We start from the raw sequence: 20,817 nt of genomic DNA on the forward strand, positions 1-20,817 counted from the left end.
ATCCCCCCGCACCCCGCCCGGACCCCTCGCCCCCAGCCCCTACCAGCTCGGCGGCGAGCCTTGCCGGCCGTCCGGGATCGAAAAGAGAGCAGACACTGGGAAGTTTTGGGGGAGGGAGGGGCGGACCTTAAAGGGACCACGACCTCTTTTTCAGCCTGGAAAAAAAAGTGGGGAGGGTTGGAGGAGAGCCTGAGGAGTTGTTCGAAGGGTCGAATGGAGGAAATATTGAAAGGGAAAAAAAAGAAAAGAAAAGAATGGGAAGACCGTAGAGCCTCCGCTTTGAGGCCCGTGCTTTGTCCCCAAATACCCGAGCCCCTTAACCCCGCCCCCTTTCCCTCAGGAAAAGTCGCTCAGGTGTCTGGGGATCACACCTCATTCTTGGTGGGCCAAGTATTGAGTCAGGTTGAAGTAGAAGTAGGGGGTGCACATTGTATAATGGCGAAATGGGCACAGGAGACCCCAGCGACTAACGCAGGTTCCCGCTGCTTGTAAGTGGCAGAACCAGATGTGTGGCCAGAGCTGCGTAACTACTGCACTTCAATGCCCGCTCTGTTTGGGGAGGGGGGTGCGGAGGGACTGCAGTATCCAGTGGGGGTTAAGACCTGGGACCGGGATGCGGCTTCAAATATGGAGGCTGCACTTATTAATTCGGTGGTGTCGGTTAAGTGATTCAGAATTCTTTTGGAGTTTTGCTTCCTCACCCAATAGACTAGTAATAGCACCTGCTCAGTGTGGTCTTCAGTGTTGAGGATGTCTGGAAGCTGAGACCTCAGAGATGTAGATAAAACTGAAGTTCAGAGAGGGGAAGACTAGTTGCAAATACACGTGAGGGGCCTCTGAGATAGCAAGCCCTGGCCTTTTTTTTTTTTTTTAATAGCCCCCTAGGCATAATCTGTTCCCACTGGACCATATAAATCCAAGCTACCACCCTTTTTATTTGCTTCTGACCTGACACAGCTGCTTTCCTTGTGTTCGTCTGTCCAAAGTTCACTCCTTACTTTACTCTGGCACTTACCTTTTCTTTCCCCAGATCTTTCTGCTCCTTCTCTGACGTTTAAACCTACTCTCAGACAGGCAACCCAATTCACATAGGGGTGCCCTGTAACAAAATGGCGCCTGTGAGCACTTTGTCTAATAACCCCCATCCCCTGTGAAAATCAAGCAAAAAAGGAGATAAACTCTTTGTTCTGACCCTATATAAAACTACAGAAAATAGTTTAATTTCTGAGTCCTCACTCGAAGCTAGAATCTTTTTGGCCTGAAATGATCTTAATTCCTCTGAAGACCTATCCCGGCTTCATATATTCAGTAGATGTTCACTGACCAACGCTACTTGGAGTAACAGGTAATATGGCCAACAGGATATCAAAAAGCCCCCTCCTTCCTGGGGGTTGCACTGAGGTGGAAAAATGGATGATACAGGACAATAAGCATACTGTTCACATTCATGCTCCGTGACAATGCCATCAAGAACGCCCTGCATAGACTGTGAAGTCCTGCATCTAGTGTATGGTAGCCCCCCCCCATGTTAATTACACTCTGACATTCACTGCAATGGACTTCATCTCCCAACACATTATTTGACACCGTAGCAGATTATGATACCACAATGAAGACTAGTAAGGAAGGAATGAGAATGCAGTTTGTTATGCTCTAAAGGGTAATAATATGAGGAAACCTGGCTGACCTGAAGGAGGAGAGAAGTCCAGTGGATTCTAGGGAGAAAGCATTCCAAGCAGAGGGAACAACCATTGCAAAAGCCCTGAGATGAAAATGTGCCTGGTGTGTTGCCGGAATCACTCCAGAACCATAGTGGGGAATAAATAGTGCAGCCAGACAGGCCAGGAACAGAGTCTCCAGGGTCCTAAGGAAGATTTGGCTTTTAACGCTGAGTGGGGACTGTTGCCGGAGGTGTGGGGTAAGGCTGGCCATGGCCTGACCCTGTGGCTGCAGGTTGTGGGTGTGGGGAACAGGCTTTGGGAGGCGGGGCTGGAGCAGGAAGACAGTGAGGAGGCTGAGGCCATGGAGCTGGCTGGGGAAGCTGGACTTGAAGTGGGAGGGTTGTGACTCTGCTCTGAAAGTACAAGGGGCCACAGCTCCCTATGATTTAAAGCCTCAACTGTGATGGCCGAGTAGTTAAGAATGCCCCCATTGATCACTGGCATAGAAGATCCTTTCTGCGCTCTCTGCTCTGTGAGGGGTAGCATCTTTAAAGGAGATTCCCTTTTCACGCTTCCTTGGACATATACCTGCTGTTCTTAAAAGTTCTATTAGCCTCCAAGGACTAACTGTCTATGCCACTGACTGTTAGGGCCATTCGTAACTACTCCCAGCCACTCCCAGCAGCTCCCCCCCACATGGACATGAGGTTCTCCTGACCAGATCCTTTTCTGAAAGCACTAAAATTTCTATTGAAAAAAAAAAAAAAGATTTATTTATTTATTTATGCAACCAGGAACTGGGGTGTAGGCCAGAGGTGCAGGGGTGAGAGGATTCAGCAGAGACAGAGTGGGGAGCAGAACAGATAGATTATTAGTGAAATACACTGCTGAGGGGAGCAGTGTCGTGTGGGTCAGCTGCCTAGCTGGACGTGGAACTCCTGCTGCAGTGGCTGAGGATAGGCTGATAGCATTGAGACTTAACCCCTGTGCTACCAGGGACACCCTAAAATTTCTTTCGATTTAAAAAATTAGGTAACACAGGGGCCTCCCTGGTGGTGCAGCAGGTTAAAGCACAGCACTGAGAAGCCAAAGCCACTTCAGCATGAGTTCGATCCCTGCCCCGAGGTGACCCACATGACGCTGCAGACCTCTCCTGCCCCTCCTGCTGCTCCCCTCAGCAGTGTACTTCGTCAGTCAGCCTGTTCTGCTCCCCACCCTCTCACTGCCCCTACAACTCTGACGTGTCCCCCAGTTCTGTATGCATAAATAAATAAATCTTTTTTAAAAAAATTAGGTAACACAAAACAATGTACAAACATGAAACATATAAAGGAATTTGCAGTGAACACTCTCTTCATCCTCCTCATTTCCCTTCCAGAGGCAACCACTGCTCCCGATTCCCTCAATATCCTTCTAGAAACACTCTACCTCCTTACCAGTAAATACTTAAATACATTAATTTTTCACCTCCTATACAAATGTTTCTGCTCTTTGCTTCTTTCTTTCTTTTTAAGATTTATTTATTTACCTATACAGAACTGGGGTACAGGCCAGAGGTGCAGGGGCGGTGAGAGGATTCACCAGAGGCTGAATGGGGAGCAGAACAGGCAGACTGACATAGTACACTGCTGAGGGGAGCAGCAGGCCAGACAGGAGGGGTCTGCTGCGCTGTGTGGATCACCTCCAGGGTGGGAATCGAACTCCAGCACTGAAGGGGTTGTGGCTCACCTGCAGTGCTGTGTCCTAACCTGTTGGGCCACCAGGGAGAGCCCTCTTTGCTTATTTCTGAAGATAGTTTTATATTCATATGTAAAGAACTGGCACTCTTCTGGTTTTGCATGCATTTTAAACAATGCATGTAAACTTGTTAGCCAAGTTTAAACTGGTTATCATGTAAATTGATGGCCAATTCCAGTTGAGTGACAGCTCTGTTGTACCCTGTCTTTTTTAGGGACTTCAGGACTGCAGCCAGGAGGAGAGAATACCAAGGGCATTTCAGCTGAATGCCTGAAAATGGGCCAGGCCTGGCTTATATAGGTAAGAGGGCGGGGCCAGACCTCCTTTATGCAAATGAGGCATTCAGTCTGGGCACTTCTACTTGGTAGAAACTGCCCAGTATTGATTGATCACATTTCAGTGTTGGCCTTGACTTGTCGGCATGGTTTTTCTTTTTCTGGACTGTGACTCATCTGGATTGCCTTCCACCCATCTGGATGGGTGGAAGGGTATGCTTGGACATGCCTGGGACCCCACCTCCTAGAATCTTAGTTGTTACCCAGACTCAGGATTTTCTCGTGTTTGTTTTCTTATTTTATTTATCAAACCAAAGCATTGCTTAAAAGTCGTGACAGGGTACCCTGATATTCACTCACCGTGACACAGCTTTAGCAAGCCCTTTGGGCCGTCTCCTTGTCCCTCTTGGATTGCGTCACCATCCCCCACGGAGTCATTAACACCCTGAACTTTGTGTTTATAATGTCCTTGCTCTTCTGGGTGGTTTTCAAAACGATCTCTTATTTTCCCAATTTGGGACTCTTGCCTGTACAAATAGAGTCATATGTTTGCATTATATATGTGTGTGTGTGTATTTTTAAAGATGTATTTATTTATGCATACAAGAACTAGGGTACAAACCAGAGGTGCATGGAGGTGAGAGGATTCACCAGAGATAGTGGGGAACAGAACAGGCAGATCTAACGAAATACACTGCTGAGGGGAGCAGCAGGCAAGACAGGAGAGGTCTGCTGAGCCATGTGGTGACCCTCCCTGGCTGGGGTTCGAATTAATGCTTCAGAGGCTATGGTGAGCTTCATAGTGCTGAGACTTAATGAACCCCTTGCACCACCAGGGAGGGCCCAAGTTGCCCCTTTTAATGCTTAACAGTTAGTCCTAGCATTGTAACAGGGTGGTCCCTAGGAAAAAGGGAAGCTCCAGGTTCCCTGCCCCACCCAGGGGCAGGAGGGTGGAGCTGAGCAGAGAAAAAGGGGAGAAGAGAAGGAGGCAGGATGGAGAGCCAGGAGGCCTGAGGAAGCCACATGGAGCAGCAAGCCTGTGAGGAAGAAACCGTGCTTGTTTCCTGACCCTGGATTGGTTAGGGCAGATATGGGTGAGAGACCTGTAGGGAGATGACCATGGCAGTGTTTATATTGATTTTGATGTTACTGTTTTCCTCCCAGATCTGTCTGGCCATTTCTGATCCTTTTCCATGGGTCCCGGCCAGAAGGTGCTTTCGTCTTGTGGCAGCTTTTAGGCCTTGCTTTGACCAACCCCTTTTGGGTTGACTTTTGCCCACGAGGGGATGGGTGACTTCAGGTGTTTGATTTAGAAGTTATATTCTTTGTATTCTGTATTGTATATTCATTGTATTAAAGTCCCTTTTCATTAAAGTTTTATATGTTTTGTCTTGTTGCCGTGGATGGCAGACCCACTTAGAGCAGGCAGGTTTTTGGGGCTGAGGGGTGCCCCTCTCCCCCTGTCCTCTAACAGAATTGGGGTACCCTATAACAGATTTGCTGCCCTATAACAGCATTATTATCAATATATAAAAATACCTGTTTTCACTATCTAAAAATACTTTTTTTTTTACATTTGTTCATCCAAGAAGTAAAAACTGGTTTGAATTTACATTTACTTTATATTTCCCTGTTGAAAGTGAATTTGTTACATCCATGTGTGTGTGTTCGTGTGCCTCTGAATCGCTGGGTGGGACATTCCAGGCAGAGGGAACAGCAGGTGCAGAGGTGGAAAGCGAACGAGTACAGTGTGGTTATATTACAGGGCAGGGAGAGAGGGGCACCCCTGGGTCCCCAAACCTGCCTACTCTAAATCGGTTCTGCCATCTACAACAACAAGATAAAACATATAAAAGACTTTAATCAAAAGGAACTTTAATACAGTGAGTATACAGTACAGAAGACAAAGAATAGAGTTTCTAAATGAAACACCTGAAGTCACCCATCCCCTCGTGGGCAAAACTCCACCCAGAAGGGACTGGCCCAAAGCAAGGCCTGAAAGCCTGTCACAAGGTTGAAGCACCTTCTGGCCGGGACCCATAGAAGGGCCAGACAAGTCTGGGAGGAAAAGAGCAAAATCAAAATCAAGATAAACCCTGCCATAGTCACCTTCCCGCGGGTCTCTCACCCACATCTCTTTCAACCAGTCCAGGGCCAAGAAATAAACATGGTCTCTTCACAGGCCCCCCTTTGCTCCCTGTGGCTTCCTCAGGTCTCCTTCTGGCTCTCCATCCTGCTTCCTTCCTCTTCAGATTCCTTCTCTTCTTTTCTTTGCTCAGCCCCACCCTCCTTCTGGGTGGGGTGGGGAACCTGGAACTTCCCCTTTTCCTAGGGATCACCTGTTACAGTTAGTGAACAGAGAGTTGACTAGCACAGGCTGTGTGGGGCCTGTGGGGTGTGGTGAGGATGAAGACTTTGGTCTCAAGAAGGAACCATCAGGGGCTTACCACCCAGAGTGACAAGATCAGATTTTTTTTAAGTAATATCCTTCAGCTAGAATTCAACATTTCATAAGATTTACTCTTTTGAAGTATACAAATTAGTAATTTTTAGTTATTCAGAAAACTGTGCAACCATCACCACTGTCTAATTCCATTATTTTCATCATCCCCCCCCCCCAAATCTGCAGAACCATTAGCAGACTCCTCCCTGTAGCAATAGCAATCTCTAACCTCCTTCCCGACTCTATGGGTTTGCCATTTCATATAAATGGAATCATTGTGACCTTGCGTGTTGCTTCTCCTAAGCATGTTCTGAGGGTTCATCCATAGGATGCACTTTCTTTCCGTGGCCGTATCCCACTGCCTGTGGGTTCCCTTCCTTGGCCATATTCTACTGTGTGTAGATTTTCTTGCTGTGGCCCAATGTATGCAGGCACCTTGTGTTTCTCCAGTCACCAGATAGTGATAATAACTACTTCTCCCTTCAAGATTTTATCTCTCAGCTCAGTCTCACACTCCTGCCATCCCTCTAGGAGAGTTCCATGTCCCAGTAGGTGATCCTCCCACACCCCTGACCTCCAGGAGCCTAGCTCTCCTCTCTTCTGGTTGATCCTCCCCAGCACTTCCCTCAGGCAGGCCCTACTTGGGCCCTGTCTCAGTAACCGGTGTTTTCAGAACTTCAATGTCAGGCATCTTGCCCTCCACCCTTACCCCACTTCCTAATTAATTCTCTCCCTTCTGAAGTTCAAGTCCAACAATCCATCAGTCCTACCACCTTCCCACTACCCCTCGGCCCCTCCTGTCTTCACACACTTTAAATTCCTTGACCAGCCCTCATAATCACCCTCCTCGCCCTGCCTCTCTCACCTCCCCCTCCCCCGCACCTGTCTGGCAAAACCACAATCCTTATTAACGCTAAGTCTCTGAAGGAATCTTAGAGCAGAAAAATGTAGGCTGGAAGGTCTCACAAGGACAACACCTGAGGGGTGGGGTGGGGCTGATGAATGAATCTGAGACTCAGACTGAACCCCCTCCACCCACCATGGAAGTTTCTGAGAATCTGAGATTGGGTCAAAAAAAATTATCAGCCAGCAGTGGGGGCAGAGAGGATTATCGATCTTAGGAGACCTTAGGAGACCGATCACTCTGACCCCAAGGAACTTTAAATGAGCACCCCCTGCCTGGCAAAATGTAGTTCTTTTTTTTTAAGATTTATTTATTTATTCGTACAGAACTGGGGTATAGGCCAGAGATGCGGAGGGTGAGAGGATTCACAGAACGGGCAGATCGACACTGCTGAGGGTGGTATAGGGCACCCCAAATCTGTTCCAGGACAGGGGGAGAGGGACACCCCTGTAGCCCCAAAATCCTCCCTGCTCTAAGTGCTCTAAGCCGCAACAAGACAAAACATATATAAAACTTTAATGAAAAGGGACTTTAATACAGTGAATATACAATACGGAACACAAAGAATATAACTTCTGAATCAAACACCTGAAGTGACCCATCCCCTCGTGGGCAAACGTCAACCCAAAAGGGATTGGCCCAGAGCAAGGCCTGAAAGCCGCCACAAGACGAAAGCACCTTCTGGCCCGGACCCATGGGAAAGGGTCAGAAGTGGCCAGACAAATCTGGGAGGAAAAGAGCAACATCAAAATCAATATAAACACTGCCATAGTCACCTCCCTACAGGTCTCTCACCCACATCTGCCTTAACCAGTCCAGGGCCAGGAAACAAGCCCGGTTTCTTCATCACAGGCTTGTTGCTCCATGTGGCTTCCTCAGGTCTCCTCTGGCTCTCCATCCCACTTCCTTCTTTCTTCTTTTTCTCTGCTCAGCTCCACCCTCCTGCCCCTGGGTGGGGCAGGGAACCTGGAACATCCCTTTTTCCTAGGGACCACCCTGTTAAAAGGGGAGCAGAGGGCGGGTCAGGAGAGGTCTGCCAGGCGATGTGGAGCTCCTCTGGGGCAGGCAGGGATCGAACTCATGCGGAAGTAGCCTAAGCTTCTTTGTGCTGTGCTTTAACCCGCTGCGCCACCAGGGAGGGCCAAAATGTAGTTCTTGTTCTCTCTCTTTTTTAAGATTTTTAAAATATGTATAATAGTTTATTTTTACATCATTTTGTGCATTTTCCCATCTTATTTGCAATCCCCTTGGGCTTCCCATCACCAAATCACCCCTGTGCCATCACCATAATTCCGTACACCTCCGTCCCTTTCCCCCCCTCCCCCCCCCCCGTTTTTTGATCCCATTCCCCACTCCACCCCCACAAGATGTCTCTGGTATATAGTTGTTTATCATTACCATTTTCTCGCCTGTTCCATTATATTCCTGCTATGAGAGAAACCATCCAGTTTAAGGATTTTTTATGCATACAAGAACTGGGGTGTAGGCCGGAGGTACAGAGGTGCAGTGGGTGAGAGGATTCACCAGAGATAGGGTGGGAGCAGAACAGGCAGATGCACTGTTGAGGGGAGCAGTGGGCGTGTCTTTGCACACGCTCTATTTCCCATTTCCCCCCTTTCCTCAATAAATTGGCTGTGTGTTGATGCATTGGAACTTTACTGAATTCTTTCTCGGAGGGACCCAAGAACCCCACACAACAAACCCCACCATCTGAGCCCCAACAGCTCCACCTATCGCTGCTTGCATCTGCAGCTCAACGTGGGCGGACAAAAACAGACATCCGTGTTGACGGTGCTGGCCTTACATCCGGGGACTCGAGGCCCATGGCCGCTGCCACGCAGCAGCACCTTCCCGATGTCCTTGGTCTGGAAGTCGCCCAGGTGTCATGGCAGACCTTCTCCTCAAGCCTCCAGTCCTTCCTCGTCCTCCTGGCTCTCCAGTGACCCTGACCTTCCAGCTTCCTGGAGACCATAGCCCCCTGGGGCGCGTCTGCCCTCAGGACCTTTTCCTCTTTTCCTGCTGCCTAAGCCTCCCCGGGGACTGGCAGCTAGACCGGTTGCCACCTGCTGGGCGGCTTGTTTTCCCCCACAGTGCGCACAATTATCGATTCCCCATTCAAGAAATCGGTCCCCTGTGGGCTCATTGTCTCAGGAGAGAGAGTGAAGGCTGAAAGCAGAAGGAAGCCAGCTTGCTTGCTTTCTTTTAAGCCTCTTTAGGGCTCCACGTGGAAATAGCTTTGTGATCTATTGCCTCAGGTTGAAAACTCAGATGCCCTGAGGGGCTGATGATAAAGCCAGCCCACTAGAGGGGAAATTCTCAGATGCAAGACAGTTGTGAGACTTCCCCTCGCTTGGCTTTATTGAGGTGAAACCCACATACAAGACACCACACATATTTAAAAGGTATAATTTGATGAGGTTTGGCATAAATATAAACCTGTGAAAACACCCCACAATCAAGATAATGACCATAGATAGATAATGGACATACACCTCACCCCTTCATTTCCTCCTGCCTCTGCAAACTTCTAATCCTCCCTGCCCCCCCCCAGCACCCCACCCCAGCCCATGGTCTGCTTCCTGTCTCTATCATTCCTCTGCATTTTCTCTTTTCTTTTTTATAAAGGTTTATTTATTTGTGGGTACAGAACTGGGATACAGGTCAGAAGTGTTGGGGGGGAGGGTTGGTGAGAGGATTCACCAGAGACAGTGGGGAGCAGAACAAGTACATTGACTGAAAACTGCTAGGGGGAGCAGTAGTCTGGTCAGGAGAGGTCTGCTGTGCCCTGTGGGTCAGCTCCCTGGCTGGGGATCAAACTTGTGCTGCAGTGGCTGTGACAGCTTCATAGTGCTGAGACTTAACCCCTTGCGCCACCAGGGAAGGCCCTCCTCTACATTTTCTAGAATGAGATTATTTAGTGTGTGCTTTCCTGTCTGGCTTTTTTCTTTCAAAATCATAATATTGAGATACCTTTGTGTTGAAGGATGATTCATTCTTTTTCCTTTCTAAGAGTTTTTCTGTGGCAAGAATGTCCAGTGACCTGGTTACAGAGGCACCTGTGGATGGACTTTTGGGCCTTTCTGTTTGGGACCACTACAAATCAAGTGTCAGGAGCATTTAAAGATTTATTTATTTGTGCTTACAGAACTGGGGTACAGGCCAGAGGTGCAGGGCGGTGGGAGGATTCACCAGAGACAGAGTGGGGAGCAGAACAGGCCAAATGACGAAGTACACTGCTGAGGGGAGCAGCGGGTGGGTCAGGAGAGGTCTGCGGGCCATGTGGGTCACCTCCAGGGTGGGGGATCGAACTCTCACTGAAGTGGCTATAGCTCACTTGCAGGGTTGCATTTTAACCCACTGCGCCACCAGGGAGGGCCCCCGGTATAAGCTTTTATATGAATGTATATTCTCATTTCTTCAGGCATGGATTTATCTAGAAGTGGATTGCTGGGTCATACGGTGGATATCTGTTTAGCTTTTCAAAGTGCCAGGCTGTCTTCCAAAGTGGTCATGCCATGGTGTCACTTACCTAATAATAATTCATTGACAGTTCAGTCTTTCAGTTCTTTCATTCCTTCATTGAACAGCATGTGTTGGGCACTGTTGCTGAGAGGGAAGCTCGCCTTCCTCTACCCCTTGAGAGCCCCCTGGCTGGAGCTAGTTAAATTGACAGGAGCACTTAGGAAAGAAACTTTTCAGTATGTGAGCACAGTGAGTCATACATGGTATTATGGGAGCTATGGCCCCAGGCATCCCAGTGAGAGTGTAGTTTTTAGAAAGGTGATACTAAATTTGGGAGGGGGAAGCAGAACAAAGACCTTTACAACTTAAAGAGAGGGATTTTGTAGGACTCTACCTTTGCCTTGAAATAGGCCTCACAAGCCCGATTCCTGGGGATAATGGGGTCTCTCATCTCCAGGGCCACCAAAGAGATTTATTTCCTGATCTTAGGGGCATAGATAATAGGCAAAAAAAAAAGGTCTTTCTTGGATTTTCCTCTTCTTCCTCTTTTTTTTAAAGATTTACTTTATTTATTTATGTAAGAGCTAGGATGTAGCCAGAGGTGCAGGGCCTGAGAGGATTCACCAGACAAGTGGGGTGCAGAACAGGCGGATCTACTGAAATCAACTGCTGAGGGGAGCAGTGGGGAGACAGGAGAGGTGTGCTACACCATCTGGGTCAGCTCCCTGGCTGAGGACTGTACCGGTGGCACAGTGGCTACCAGTGGCTTCAAAGTGCTGAGGCTTAACCCCTTGTGCCCCCAGGGAGGACCACCTTCTTGGATCTTCTGTCTCAATTTCTCTCCATTCAGAATGATCACAGTGCTACGCTGGCACCTCCTGGGGCAGCCTGTATTTGACCCCCACTCTGTTCTGGGCTGGGCTCTGTTCTAAGCATAGCGGAGTCAGCAGTGAGCAAGAAAGACAAAATTCCTGGGGAGCTGGTGTTTCACCTCAGCCTCTCAGCACGGGTGATGAGGTGCAGAGGTTGGGAGTTTCTCCACAGGAACCAGGTGGCCGGGGGCTGAAGTCAGCCTTGGCCACTTCCTAGTTGTGTGGCTTTGGGTAGTGGCTTTATGTCAGGAGTCTCAGCCTATAAAAAGGGGTGCTGATGCAATTTTTACCTTCTAAGATTGTGCCAGGCAAGGTATTTAGCATTAGTTGTAGGCTGGGGAGAGCCAAGAATCAATAGACAGAATTGACAGTGTTCCATAATGGGGGTGGAGGGTGGGGTGATATCCTTGTGGTTTAGATTTGAATTTCCCTGATAATTAGTGTTGTTTACTATCTTTTAATGTGCCTATTAGTCATTTGTGTATCTTCTTTAGCGAAACATCTATCTAAATTCTTTGGCCTTTTTTTTTTAACTTTTACATAGAAAAGCTGGGGTACAGGCCAGAGATATGGGGGTGAGAGGACTCACTAGAGACAGAGTGGGGAGCAGAACAGGTGTATTGACTGAAATACTCTGCTGAGGGGAGCAGCAGGGAGACGGGAGAGATCTGCTGCGCCTTGTGGGTCACTCCCTGGCCGGGGATCGAACTCGCGCAGTCGCTGCCGATAGTTTTATAGTACTTTGACTTAACCCCTGCGCCACCAGGGAGGTCCTGATGACCTGCTTTCTGCTTGCACTGGGAATGATGTCCATATTAGAATTCAACAGAGAAAAGGCAGCAAAACCTTTATTACTAACCAAGCGACTGCTCATGATCACGATAAAAAGAAACCAGGTGCTGAAGAGGAAATTTGCCTGCAGCAGTACCTGTGATTGAGCATCCATAACATGGAGAAGCAATTCAGCTACTGTGGCCCTTGCGAGGATGTAGGCTGGTTTCGTGTAGAGACCAGACCAGGCTCATGGTCATAAGTGCTTCGGCTCATTGAGACTTAAGTCAGATTTTCTTGGCAATGCATAGAATTTTCCCGTTTGCCCCTTGTAGCGAATTTGACAACTTCACAGCTTGTGTAGTGTCACCATGTGGGGTCTTAGACTACTGTAACTCCTTCAGACCATAAACTGGAAAAAGTCATAAGAAAAATGCAACACGTTTGTGCTTCAAAGAACACAACCAACGGAGTGGAAAGGCAGCCCACAGATGAAAGATCAGCCATGTGTCACTCCACTTGGGGACAGTTCTGAGAAATGTGTTGTTAGGTGATTTCCTTGGGGTGACTGTCTTAGAGCATATTTGTTCTCTAAGCGGTACTTCTCCATTTCCTGGGTGGTGCAATCCAGGAGGGCATTTTGGAAGAGGAGCTGGGTCATCCATGACTGTCCTGTACACTGGCAGTGTGAGCTACAATGTCCCTAGCGATGGGAATTTGGGGACCACCTGAATGCATGGGTTGGTCTTGTTTTTACCTGTTATTATGCAAACCCTATATCGGATACAGAGTTATGAGCTAGAATGTAAAGAACTACAGCTCAAGAATAACAATGAAATAACCCAATATAGAAATGGTCAAAGGTAATCTCTAGACATTTCTCCAAAGAAGGTGCGTGGAAAAGGGCCCTTCACTGATCATTAGGAAATGCAACCCCAAACCCGGTACACTGTTGGTGAGAATATAACTTGGTGCAGCTGCTATGTTATATTCAATATAAACAATTTAAAGGTTCCTCCAAAAATTAAACAGAATGACCATGTGGACCAGCAATCCCATTTTTTTTTAAGATTTATTTATTTATGCATACAAGAACTGGGGTACTGGCCAGAGGTGCGGGGGGTGAGCGGACTCACCAGAGGCAGAGTGGGGAGCAGAACAGGCAGATGTACTGAAATCCACTGCTGAGGGGAACATGGGCAGGACAGGAGCGGTCTGCTGCGCCATTTGGGTCTCCTTCCGGCAGGGAATCAAACTCATTGCAGTGGCTGCGTATAGCTTCATAGTGCTGTGCTTTAACCCATTGTGCCACCAGGGAGGGCCTGCAAACTCCAAAAGCAATGAAAGCATAATCTCAAAAAGGTAGTCCCACACCTGTGTTCATGGCAGCATTAATCACAATAGCCGAAGAATGGAAAAACCCAAATATGTAGAGGTGAAGAATGACAGGACAGACTACAGTGTGGCCCATGTACACAATGGAACACCGGCCTGTCAGGAGAAAGGTGGAAAGGCTGGTACCTCCTGCAACATGGGTGTGAGAACAGTAGCCCGAGCAGAAGTCAGTTCACAAAGAGATAAGTCCTGTTTGGTTTCACTCATCAATGTTTTATGTGTATCATAAAGCACAGTGTCCTCAAAAGAGGGAGGCAGGAGGGCCGGTAGGGATCGGGTGACATCTGTAGTAGGCAAAGTCATGGAAACTGAGAGGTTGCCAGGGCCTGTTGGGGAAGGGAGAGTGGGAGTTGTGTTCACAGAGTGTGGCGTTTCAGCTTTACAAGATAAGAAATAAACACAGAAAATAAGAACAACCACAAGTCGCTTCTCCAAAGGGAGGTGCTGAGAGTTATGTCATCAGGCAGCGTCGTTTACGGGCCAGAGTCCCATAGTGTGTGATTACGCAATCCTAGGTGGTCAACCCCTGAGGACAGCCGTCATATATGGGCTCCCTTGCTGGCCGACATATAACTTGTGTTGGTCATTGTACAGCATTAAGGAAGTGATAATGTCTGTGGGAAAATGTAAAGATCATGCTAAAGGAGTTTATTAGTTTCCTGTTGCTGATGTAACAAGTCACAACACTTTTTTTTTTTTTTAAAACCCACAAGTTTATTATCTTGCAGTTCTGAGGGTCAGAAGTCCAAAGTAGGTTTTAAGGGCCTAAAATCAAAGGCTGAGTTCCTCCTGGAGCTCCCAGAGGAAAACCATTCCTGTGTTCCTCCTGTGTACCTGCATTCTTTAGCTCCTGGCCATGTCACACCTGCCTCTGCTGGTGCCACTGCACCACATCTTCTGATTCTGTCTTCCTGCCCCCAACTTATGAGGATGATGTGTTTTATGTTCAGTCCACCTAGATCCAGGATAATCTCCCTCACTCAAGATCCATAGCTGAATCAGGTCTGTGAAAGTCTCTTTTCCGGTGTACAGTAACACATGTACAGATTCTGTGAACTAGGAGATGGACTCTTTCGAGAGACAATATTATTCTGCCTTCAACAGAGCAGTAGAAGGCAGACGGGTTGCAGTTTTAGGAGCATCTGGAAGAGACGCTGGTCTGCTGAAGGGAAGGAGGGGCTGCGTGGCTATTAGGGAAGGGCATTCCAGGAGGCGGGAACAGCCTTGGCAAAGGCCCAGAGGTGGGCGCAGTGTCCTTTTCCCGAGTGCCCCCTTCCTGACCGTCTCTAAACCATAGGGCTTTGAAGTTGGTGCTGTCCCAGTTTCCACTAGGATCTTGTTTGAGGATCAGAGGGTGTGAGACCCCTGAATCATCATTGTTCTCTGGGCACAGTCGCTACTTCCCATGGTTCCTCAAAAGGCAGGTCAGCCTAGGAGAGAGGCAGAAGCCTGGGTCAGAGAGGCAAGGAGTCCAGCCCTCCCCGCCACCTGCCGTCTGGATGGGCATTCACCTCGGCCCCAGCATGGCCCTGTCCGTGCAGCGTGCGTCTCCGGTGCCACTGGCGCAGAGAGGCGCGGGCTTCATTGCTGAGCCCCTGAGGTGCGCGGTCTGTGTCCTCCTGGTAGTGGGCAATATGGTGCAGAGCTCCAAACCACGTGGTCAGGTAGTACCCAGCTAGGGGCAAGAAGAGGGTGGTCAGCTTGGCTCTAGGTTGTCTTGGTGCGGTTGTTTGGGGAGTGGGTGGGTGACCTTTGGGCGCCCCCTATTGGGTCCTGGCGTTCTGGGGATCTGGGCTCACCCTCTCCCATCAGCTCTTCAGGGTCCAAGAGTTCCATAAGAAACTCCACGTCCAACTGAGTCTCCCCAATATCCGGACTCCAGATCAGTTCCTCCGTCAGTGCCGGCAGGAAGGCGTCAGCCCCCAGGGGCTCTGGGGGAGCCGAAGTACAGACTCTGAGGAGGATGGGGACGTGCAGACATCTTCCATCCGACCCCAGAGTCGTGAGCACTGGCCGCCCTTCCACCTTGTTGGGCAGGAAAACTCCTCTTACCGGACCCCCAGGCCCTCTCCCCTCGTGCGCACAGGCGCAGGGCTACCTCCCTAGCTCGAGCACTCCACATCTGGGTAGATGGGGGCCCCTTACCTTTATTCTCGCCGGGAGCCAGGCCCGCGTAGATGTCTCTGCACACAGCCAGCAGTAGCGCCACCTTGCGGCGAGGGGCGCAGGCAGCGTGGAGGTGCTCCAGGCGTGCGTGGATGCGGTTCCGCAGGGCGGAGGCGGGGCCCTGCCCTTGAGGCCCCGCCCCCTGAGGCCCCGACCCCGCCCTCAGGGAGATTTGTCGCCTCCGCAGTCGTCGCAGCTCCGGGGCTCTGAGTGTGCGGAGTCGCGTCCACAGGACAGGCTTTAGCGGTGCCAACACTGCCCGGCACAAGGCCGCCTCCACCGCGGGACCTGCGGGGGGTGGGGTGGGTGAGGGAGGGCGGCAGGTGGACCACGCCCGCCCGCCCCCCCACTGGCTTCTCCCACTGCCCTGGCTGCGGCAAGTGTAGACACTGTGCCTGCGTGGGGGGCAGGGAGTTGCTGTCCCAAGCGTGAGAGGGCGAAAGGCAGAGGTGGACATAGAGGTAGGGCCGGAGGAGGCCAGTAGGAGTCCAGGGGGTCCCGGGAGTGACCTAAGTTCCCTGCCAGTCCTCCTCATTACCAAAATCCTCGTCCTTTTTTGGGGCCCCATTCTCTCTGCTCCCAAAGATGGCCCTGGCATCCGGGGCCTTGGCCAAGTGATCCTGGAGGTCGGTGAGGAGGTGGCGCATATCCTGAAGCAGCTCTGTGGCGGGGTCCCCGGGCCTGTGCGGGCCCGCCTCCGAGGTCAGACGTGCCCGGAAGCCCCGGAACTGCCTGGCCACGTAGCTGCTCCGCGCCCGGACCAGGGCGCGCACGTGGCGGGTGAGCGCGTCCTCACACCCTTTGTCTTCATCCTTGTAGTTGTCAAGCTCCTCCTCCTCCTCCTCCTGCTCCGCCAGGCTGGCCAGAGCTGGCCCAGGAGGGTGTTCCTCAGGGCTGAGAGGGCCTTCCACCCAGGAGACCCGGTGAGGGGAGTGGTTCCTGGAGACTGGATGCGAGGACAGGGTGAGGTTCCACTGAGCAGCAGCAGCGGCAGCTCCCTCATCCCTGGGAGCCCAGAGCCCTGCCTAGCTCACCTGGAATGGGTTTCTTGGTGGGCTCTGGAGAGGTCTCTGGGGATCTTTGCTCCATTCCCCACCGGCCATGGGTATCCAAGTAGAGCTTGTTCACCATGGACAGCACCCCTCCTGTGCTGTTGACTTGGTCACTGTCACTCTGTGGCGGAGGATCTGTGGGCCGGCAGAGAGGAAACGCCCCAGATGTCTGAGGGGCCGGCCCTGGATCCTTTAGGGTACCTGGAGACCTCATGCCCAGTTTCAAAGCAGAGGAGCTGTGGTTTGGTCCATGACCCCATCCTCCCTCAAACTTAATAGTTCCGTCCCCCAAATGCCAGCCTGGCTGGAAAGTTGGCTTCTACTTTCCTGAGAGAACCAAGCCTCACCTGTGGTTTGGTCTCCAGGCCCTAGAATGGGAGGGGGCAGGAGCAGTGTCCTAGGCAAAATATCCCTGAGGAAAGATAAGAGGTAGTTGAAATGTTGTTGGGTATCGTAAGCAGGGGTGCCCCTTAACCCTTTTGATGGGTGAGCTGTACCTGCTGGCTGATAGGAAGGCCAGGAGATGGGGCAGGTCTGGCATGCAGAGGTTGGAGGATTCCAGAGACACACCTGGAGAGGGTCAAGAGGGACAAGGAAGATTTGAGGGGTGGTAACCTCCCCTCCCCCTAGGGTGCTCTTCCCAGATCTCTTTCTCCAAGGCTGTTGTACTCTTAGATAGACTTGGGCAGAACACCTGATTGATGTTTGAAAATACCATTAGGGGCCATGTCTGCATAGCACAGCACTATGAAACTGTCCACAGCCACTGCAGCATGAGTTCAGGGAGGCGACCCAATGACGCAGCAGACCTCTCCTGACCTGCCCGCTGCTCCCCTCAGCAGTGTGTTTCAGTCCATCTGCCTGTTCTGCTCCCCACTCTCTCTGGTGAATCCTCTCACCCCCGCACCTCTGGCTTGTACCTCAGTTCTTGTGTGCATAAGTACATAAATCTTAAAAAAAATATCACTGTGGCTGCTGGATCAGAGTGGATTGCAGTCAGGAGAGGATGGAAATAGAGACTAGAGAGGCATTGACTGCAATGATCTGGGCAAGATATGATGGTGCCTTAGACGAGGGTGATGGAGATGGAGAGGATTGGGAAGACTTGGGGCCTGTTTTAAAGTTGACCGCGCTTAGTGGTGAATGTACTGGAAACTCAGGAGTAGATTCCTCACCTCCGGGAAGCTTCTGGATCTGGTAGGTGTTGATTTTCTGTGGTAAATGTCCTGTTTTCAGCACCAGAACCTGGTTGGGGTTGTGTCCCATGACCAGGAAACTCTGGAGGTGGGGAGGGGGGTTGGAGACAAAGGTCAGCTTGAAGAAAATGTGTGGCCATCTTTGTTACTCTTAATTGTCTGGCATCCATCTCCCTTATGTTGGGTCTCACAGCCCAAATTGCCTTTGGAGGAACCCACCCCCTAGTTCCAGTCTGTCCAGTAGGACTACCACCTCCTAACCCACAGTCCTCGAGGGCTCCTCGCCGGCCACTGTGATTGGCTCAGAGATGGGCATGCAAACCAAGCTCAGCCAATGAAAATCTTCCCCAGGAAGATTTGGAAAGAGGTCTCCATTTACAACACTGTTGCTAACCTGGTGAGACAGACGTGGTGCTGACCTGGGGACAGCCTTCTCCACCCCCACGGGGGAAAGCCCTCCGCCGGCCAGGAGGAAGCTGTTGCCTTACCCAAATCTAGCCCTTATTTCTAGCTGTGTTCAGGGCATTCACATGCCCAACCAGACAATAGGTACTGCTTGCTTGGCGCAGGTACGCGTTCTCCCTGTGACTGTGTAGCTCCCAGGTGAGCTTTAAAGAAACATTGCTACCCAGGCCCCATCATATATCCTGAATCAGATGTGAAGGGTTTTGCTTCTGGCGAAAGAAATAGATGCAGCGGCTGCGTTCCTTTTCCCTCCTCACCCTACCCTTTTGCTGGGTTAAGGGCAGACACTGGCTGCAGTCAGGGCCATCCAGAGCGCAGCAGAGGCCCGCTGGGTACAGCGACTTGCTGAACCACAGTTGCAGCCTTTCTGGTGGTGAGAATGACTGCGCCTATTTGTAGGGGGTGGCTACAGAACAAGTGGTGTTCCTTGCAGCCCCAAACATTCAGAATCCCCCACAAGAAGTATGAAGGAACCAAAGCCAAGAAATGAAATGTCTAAGTGGCTGGATGCTCAGGACCCAGATATTCCTGAAACTGCTTTTTCTTTGGGGGGCGGGGGGTTCAGTCCTGCATTAATAAGCAGCCTTTGGGTTGGGCTGCCTTGGGTAGTGTTTACACTAGCAGCAGGCAGTCTTGACACATCCAGGGTATCATGGGTGAGTCAGAGAGGGTCCCCCTCTGTAGTACTTACCCCCGGGGGCCAAAGCTCCAGAAGGGCTTCTGCATTTGAGGTGTTGATCTCAGGGATCTGCCACACCCCTCGAGTCCTCTGCAGGCGAATGACTGGCTCTGGGGTTCCCAGAACCCCTAAGGTGGTCTCGGCTGCTCCATTTGTCTCTGATGGGACAAGCCTGGGCCGTGCAGAGGCCGGGAAGCCAGGGTCAGAGCTGGGGACTTGGGCACTGAGGTGGGGTCAAAGGTGTAGGAAGGAACAGCCCAGGGCCAAGGGACGGGTGGGCCCTGATAGAAGGGGTTTCTCAATCCCAGGGCGAGAGACGGAGACCTCAGACCCAGCGGCCCTTACCTTTCCCCGTTGCTGGGACCCGTGGAGGCCTTGTCGTCTGGCTTGGCCATGCTCAGGATGTGGGAGGCCAGTGAGTCATGGTCTGAACGCTGGTGGGAGGAAGGTAAGGTGCAAGGCTGTTCCAACCCAGGGGTAATATTAACACAGTTCACAACACTGGGCCTCTCTGGTGGTGCAGATATCAAGCTATCTGCAGCCACTGCAGCTTGAGTTCAATCCCCAGCCAGGGAGCTGACCCACATGGCACAGCAGACCTCTCCTGTCTCCCCGCTGCTCCCCTCAGCAGTGGATTTCAGTCAGTCTGACTGTTCTGCTCCCCACTCTGTCTCTGGTGAGTCCTCTCACACACCCCGCCCCCACACCTCTGGCCTACACCCCAGCTCTTGTATGCCTATAATCTGCCAACTCCATGGCAGAGACCCTGACCCATCAGAATGGACCCATGCCTCTTTATGGGGCCAACTGTAAATTCCTGATTCTATGGATGGTGGGAAGATCTGGGGGTCCCAGAAGGGAGACTGGTGTGTCTTGGGGTCAGAGGAGATGGAAAGGACTCAAAATGACAGTTATTGAGCAAGTGGGAGGGGATGAGCCCTCCTGGCACCACAGTGCCAACAAAGCCAAACCCAGTGCCAGGAGCAGTGTGGTTGGCCACTCAGCACAGGCACTTGAACTTGACAGATGCTTTTTCCCTTTATCCCAGTCCATGGAGGAGCCCTGAAATACCCCCTCACCCATATTTTCAAGCATTCTAGAAAAGTGTCAGAAGCTTACCACACCCATCGGCCCAGTTTCAGCTTCTGCCCTGACATCTCACACATCTGTCCCTCTAGCCATCCCTCGGACCCCGACTCTTGGGAAGAGTCCCACAGGGGGGTTATCACTTAAGGTGGCTTCTTTGACTATTTATGCTGGACTCAGTAGGCACCCTGGATTCAGGGAGGGTCTGTGCACACACATACCCAACACATCTTTATGGAGAGCAGGCCTAGAATTCGGTGCCAGTGCCCTAGGGTTGGGTGACAGGCCAGCCCCTGCCTCAGAGCAGGACTCAGGTGGGCACAGGGCGTGGGTAATACACAGCTAAATAAAACAATCAGCCCACTGGCCAAAGTCAGGGGTTTTAGGAGGGAGGGGCGGGGTGCAGAGAGCAGGTGCCATCTAGGAGCGAGCAGGAGTTGGAGGAGGAGGCAGGTGTCCACCTGGGTCCCTGGGAGGGGAGAAGGGGGAGGGTTGGGTGAGAGGGGGACAGCTACTGGGACCCAAGGGAGGCATTGGGGAGGAGGGTAAAGGTGCCAGCTGTTGGGTCCCTGGGGGCCCTACCTGTTCTCCGAGGGGAGGCCTGGAGTAGCAGGAAGTGAAAGTGTTCCTCGCAGTGAGAGGAAGCTGTGCTG

General features: G+C 51.0%; 2 protein-coding genes across 2 annotated transcripts in view; both read right to left on the reverse strand.

Annotated features, from left to right (window-relative positions):
- The window catches only part of HNRNPL (heterogeneous nuclear ribonucleoprotein L), a 12,957-nt gene extending 12,872 nt beyond the window's left edge, over positions 1–85 (reverse strand). The window contains exon 1 of the mRNA XM_012730670.1: positions 44–85. The gene's annotated coding sequence lies outside the window, so the exon portion shown is untranslated. The remainder of the gene's footprint in view (positions 1–43) is intronic.
- Positions 86–14,253: 14,168 nt separating this feature from the next.
- RINL (Ras and Rab interactor-like) lies at positions 14,254–20,797 on the reverse strand. The gene is made up of 12 exons (XM_004690302.2): positions 20,747–20,797; positions 19,424–19,512; positions 19,091–19,250; positions 17,914–18,016; positions 17,236–17,308; positions 17,086–17,150; positions 16,721–16,873; positions 16,225–16,632; positions 15,666–15,974; positions 15,320–15,451; positions 15,032–15,195; positions 14,254–14,950 (listed from the first exon to the last, which is right to left on the reverse strand). The coding sequence occupies exons 2-12, from the start codon at positions 19,471–19,473 to the stop codon at positions 14,894–14,896; spliced, it is 1,674 nt and encodes a 557-aa protein (XP_004690359.1). The 5' UTR covers positions 19,474–19,512; positions 20,747–20,797; the 3' UTR covers positions 14,254–14,893.
- Positions 20,798–20,817: the final 20 nt, after the last annotated feature.

This window comes from Condylura cristata, unplaced genomic scaffold (assembly GCF_000260355.1).
Source record: "Condylura cristata isolate star-nosed mole 26May11 unplaced genomic scaffold, ConCri1.0 scaffold00028, whole genome shotgun sequence".
Lineage (NCBI taxonomy): Eukaryota > Metazoa > Chordata > Mammalia > Eulipotyphla > Talpidae > Condylura > Condylura cristata.

What these genes read in the sequence shown, in the direction of transcription:
- RINL (XM_004690302.2), bottom strand. Translation starts at nt 19,473, where the DNA reads ATGGCCAAGCCAGACGACAAGGCCTCCACGGGTCCCAGCAACGGGGAA. An exon ending in GGTCCCAGCAACGGGGAAAG is followed by an intron (nt 19,251 to 19,423) that starts GTAAGGGCCGCT and finishes TGCACGGCCCAG; the next exon opens with GCTTGTCCCATCAGAGACAA. An exon ending in CACCAAGAAACCCATTCCAG is followed by an intron (nt 16,633 to 16,720) that starts GTGAGCTAGGCA and finishes CCTCGCATCCAG; the next exon opens with TCTCCAGGAACCACTCCCCT.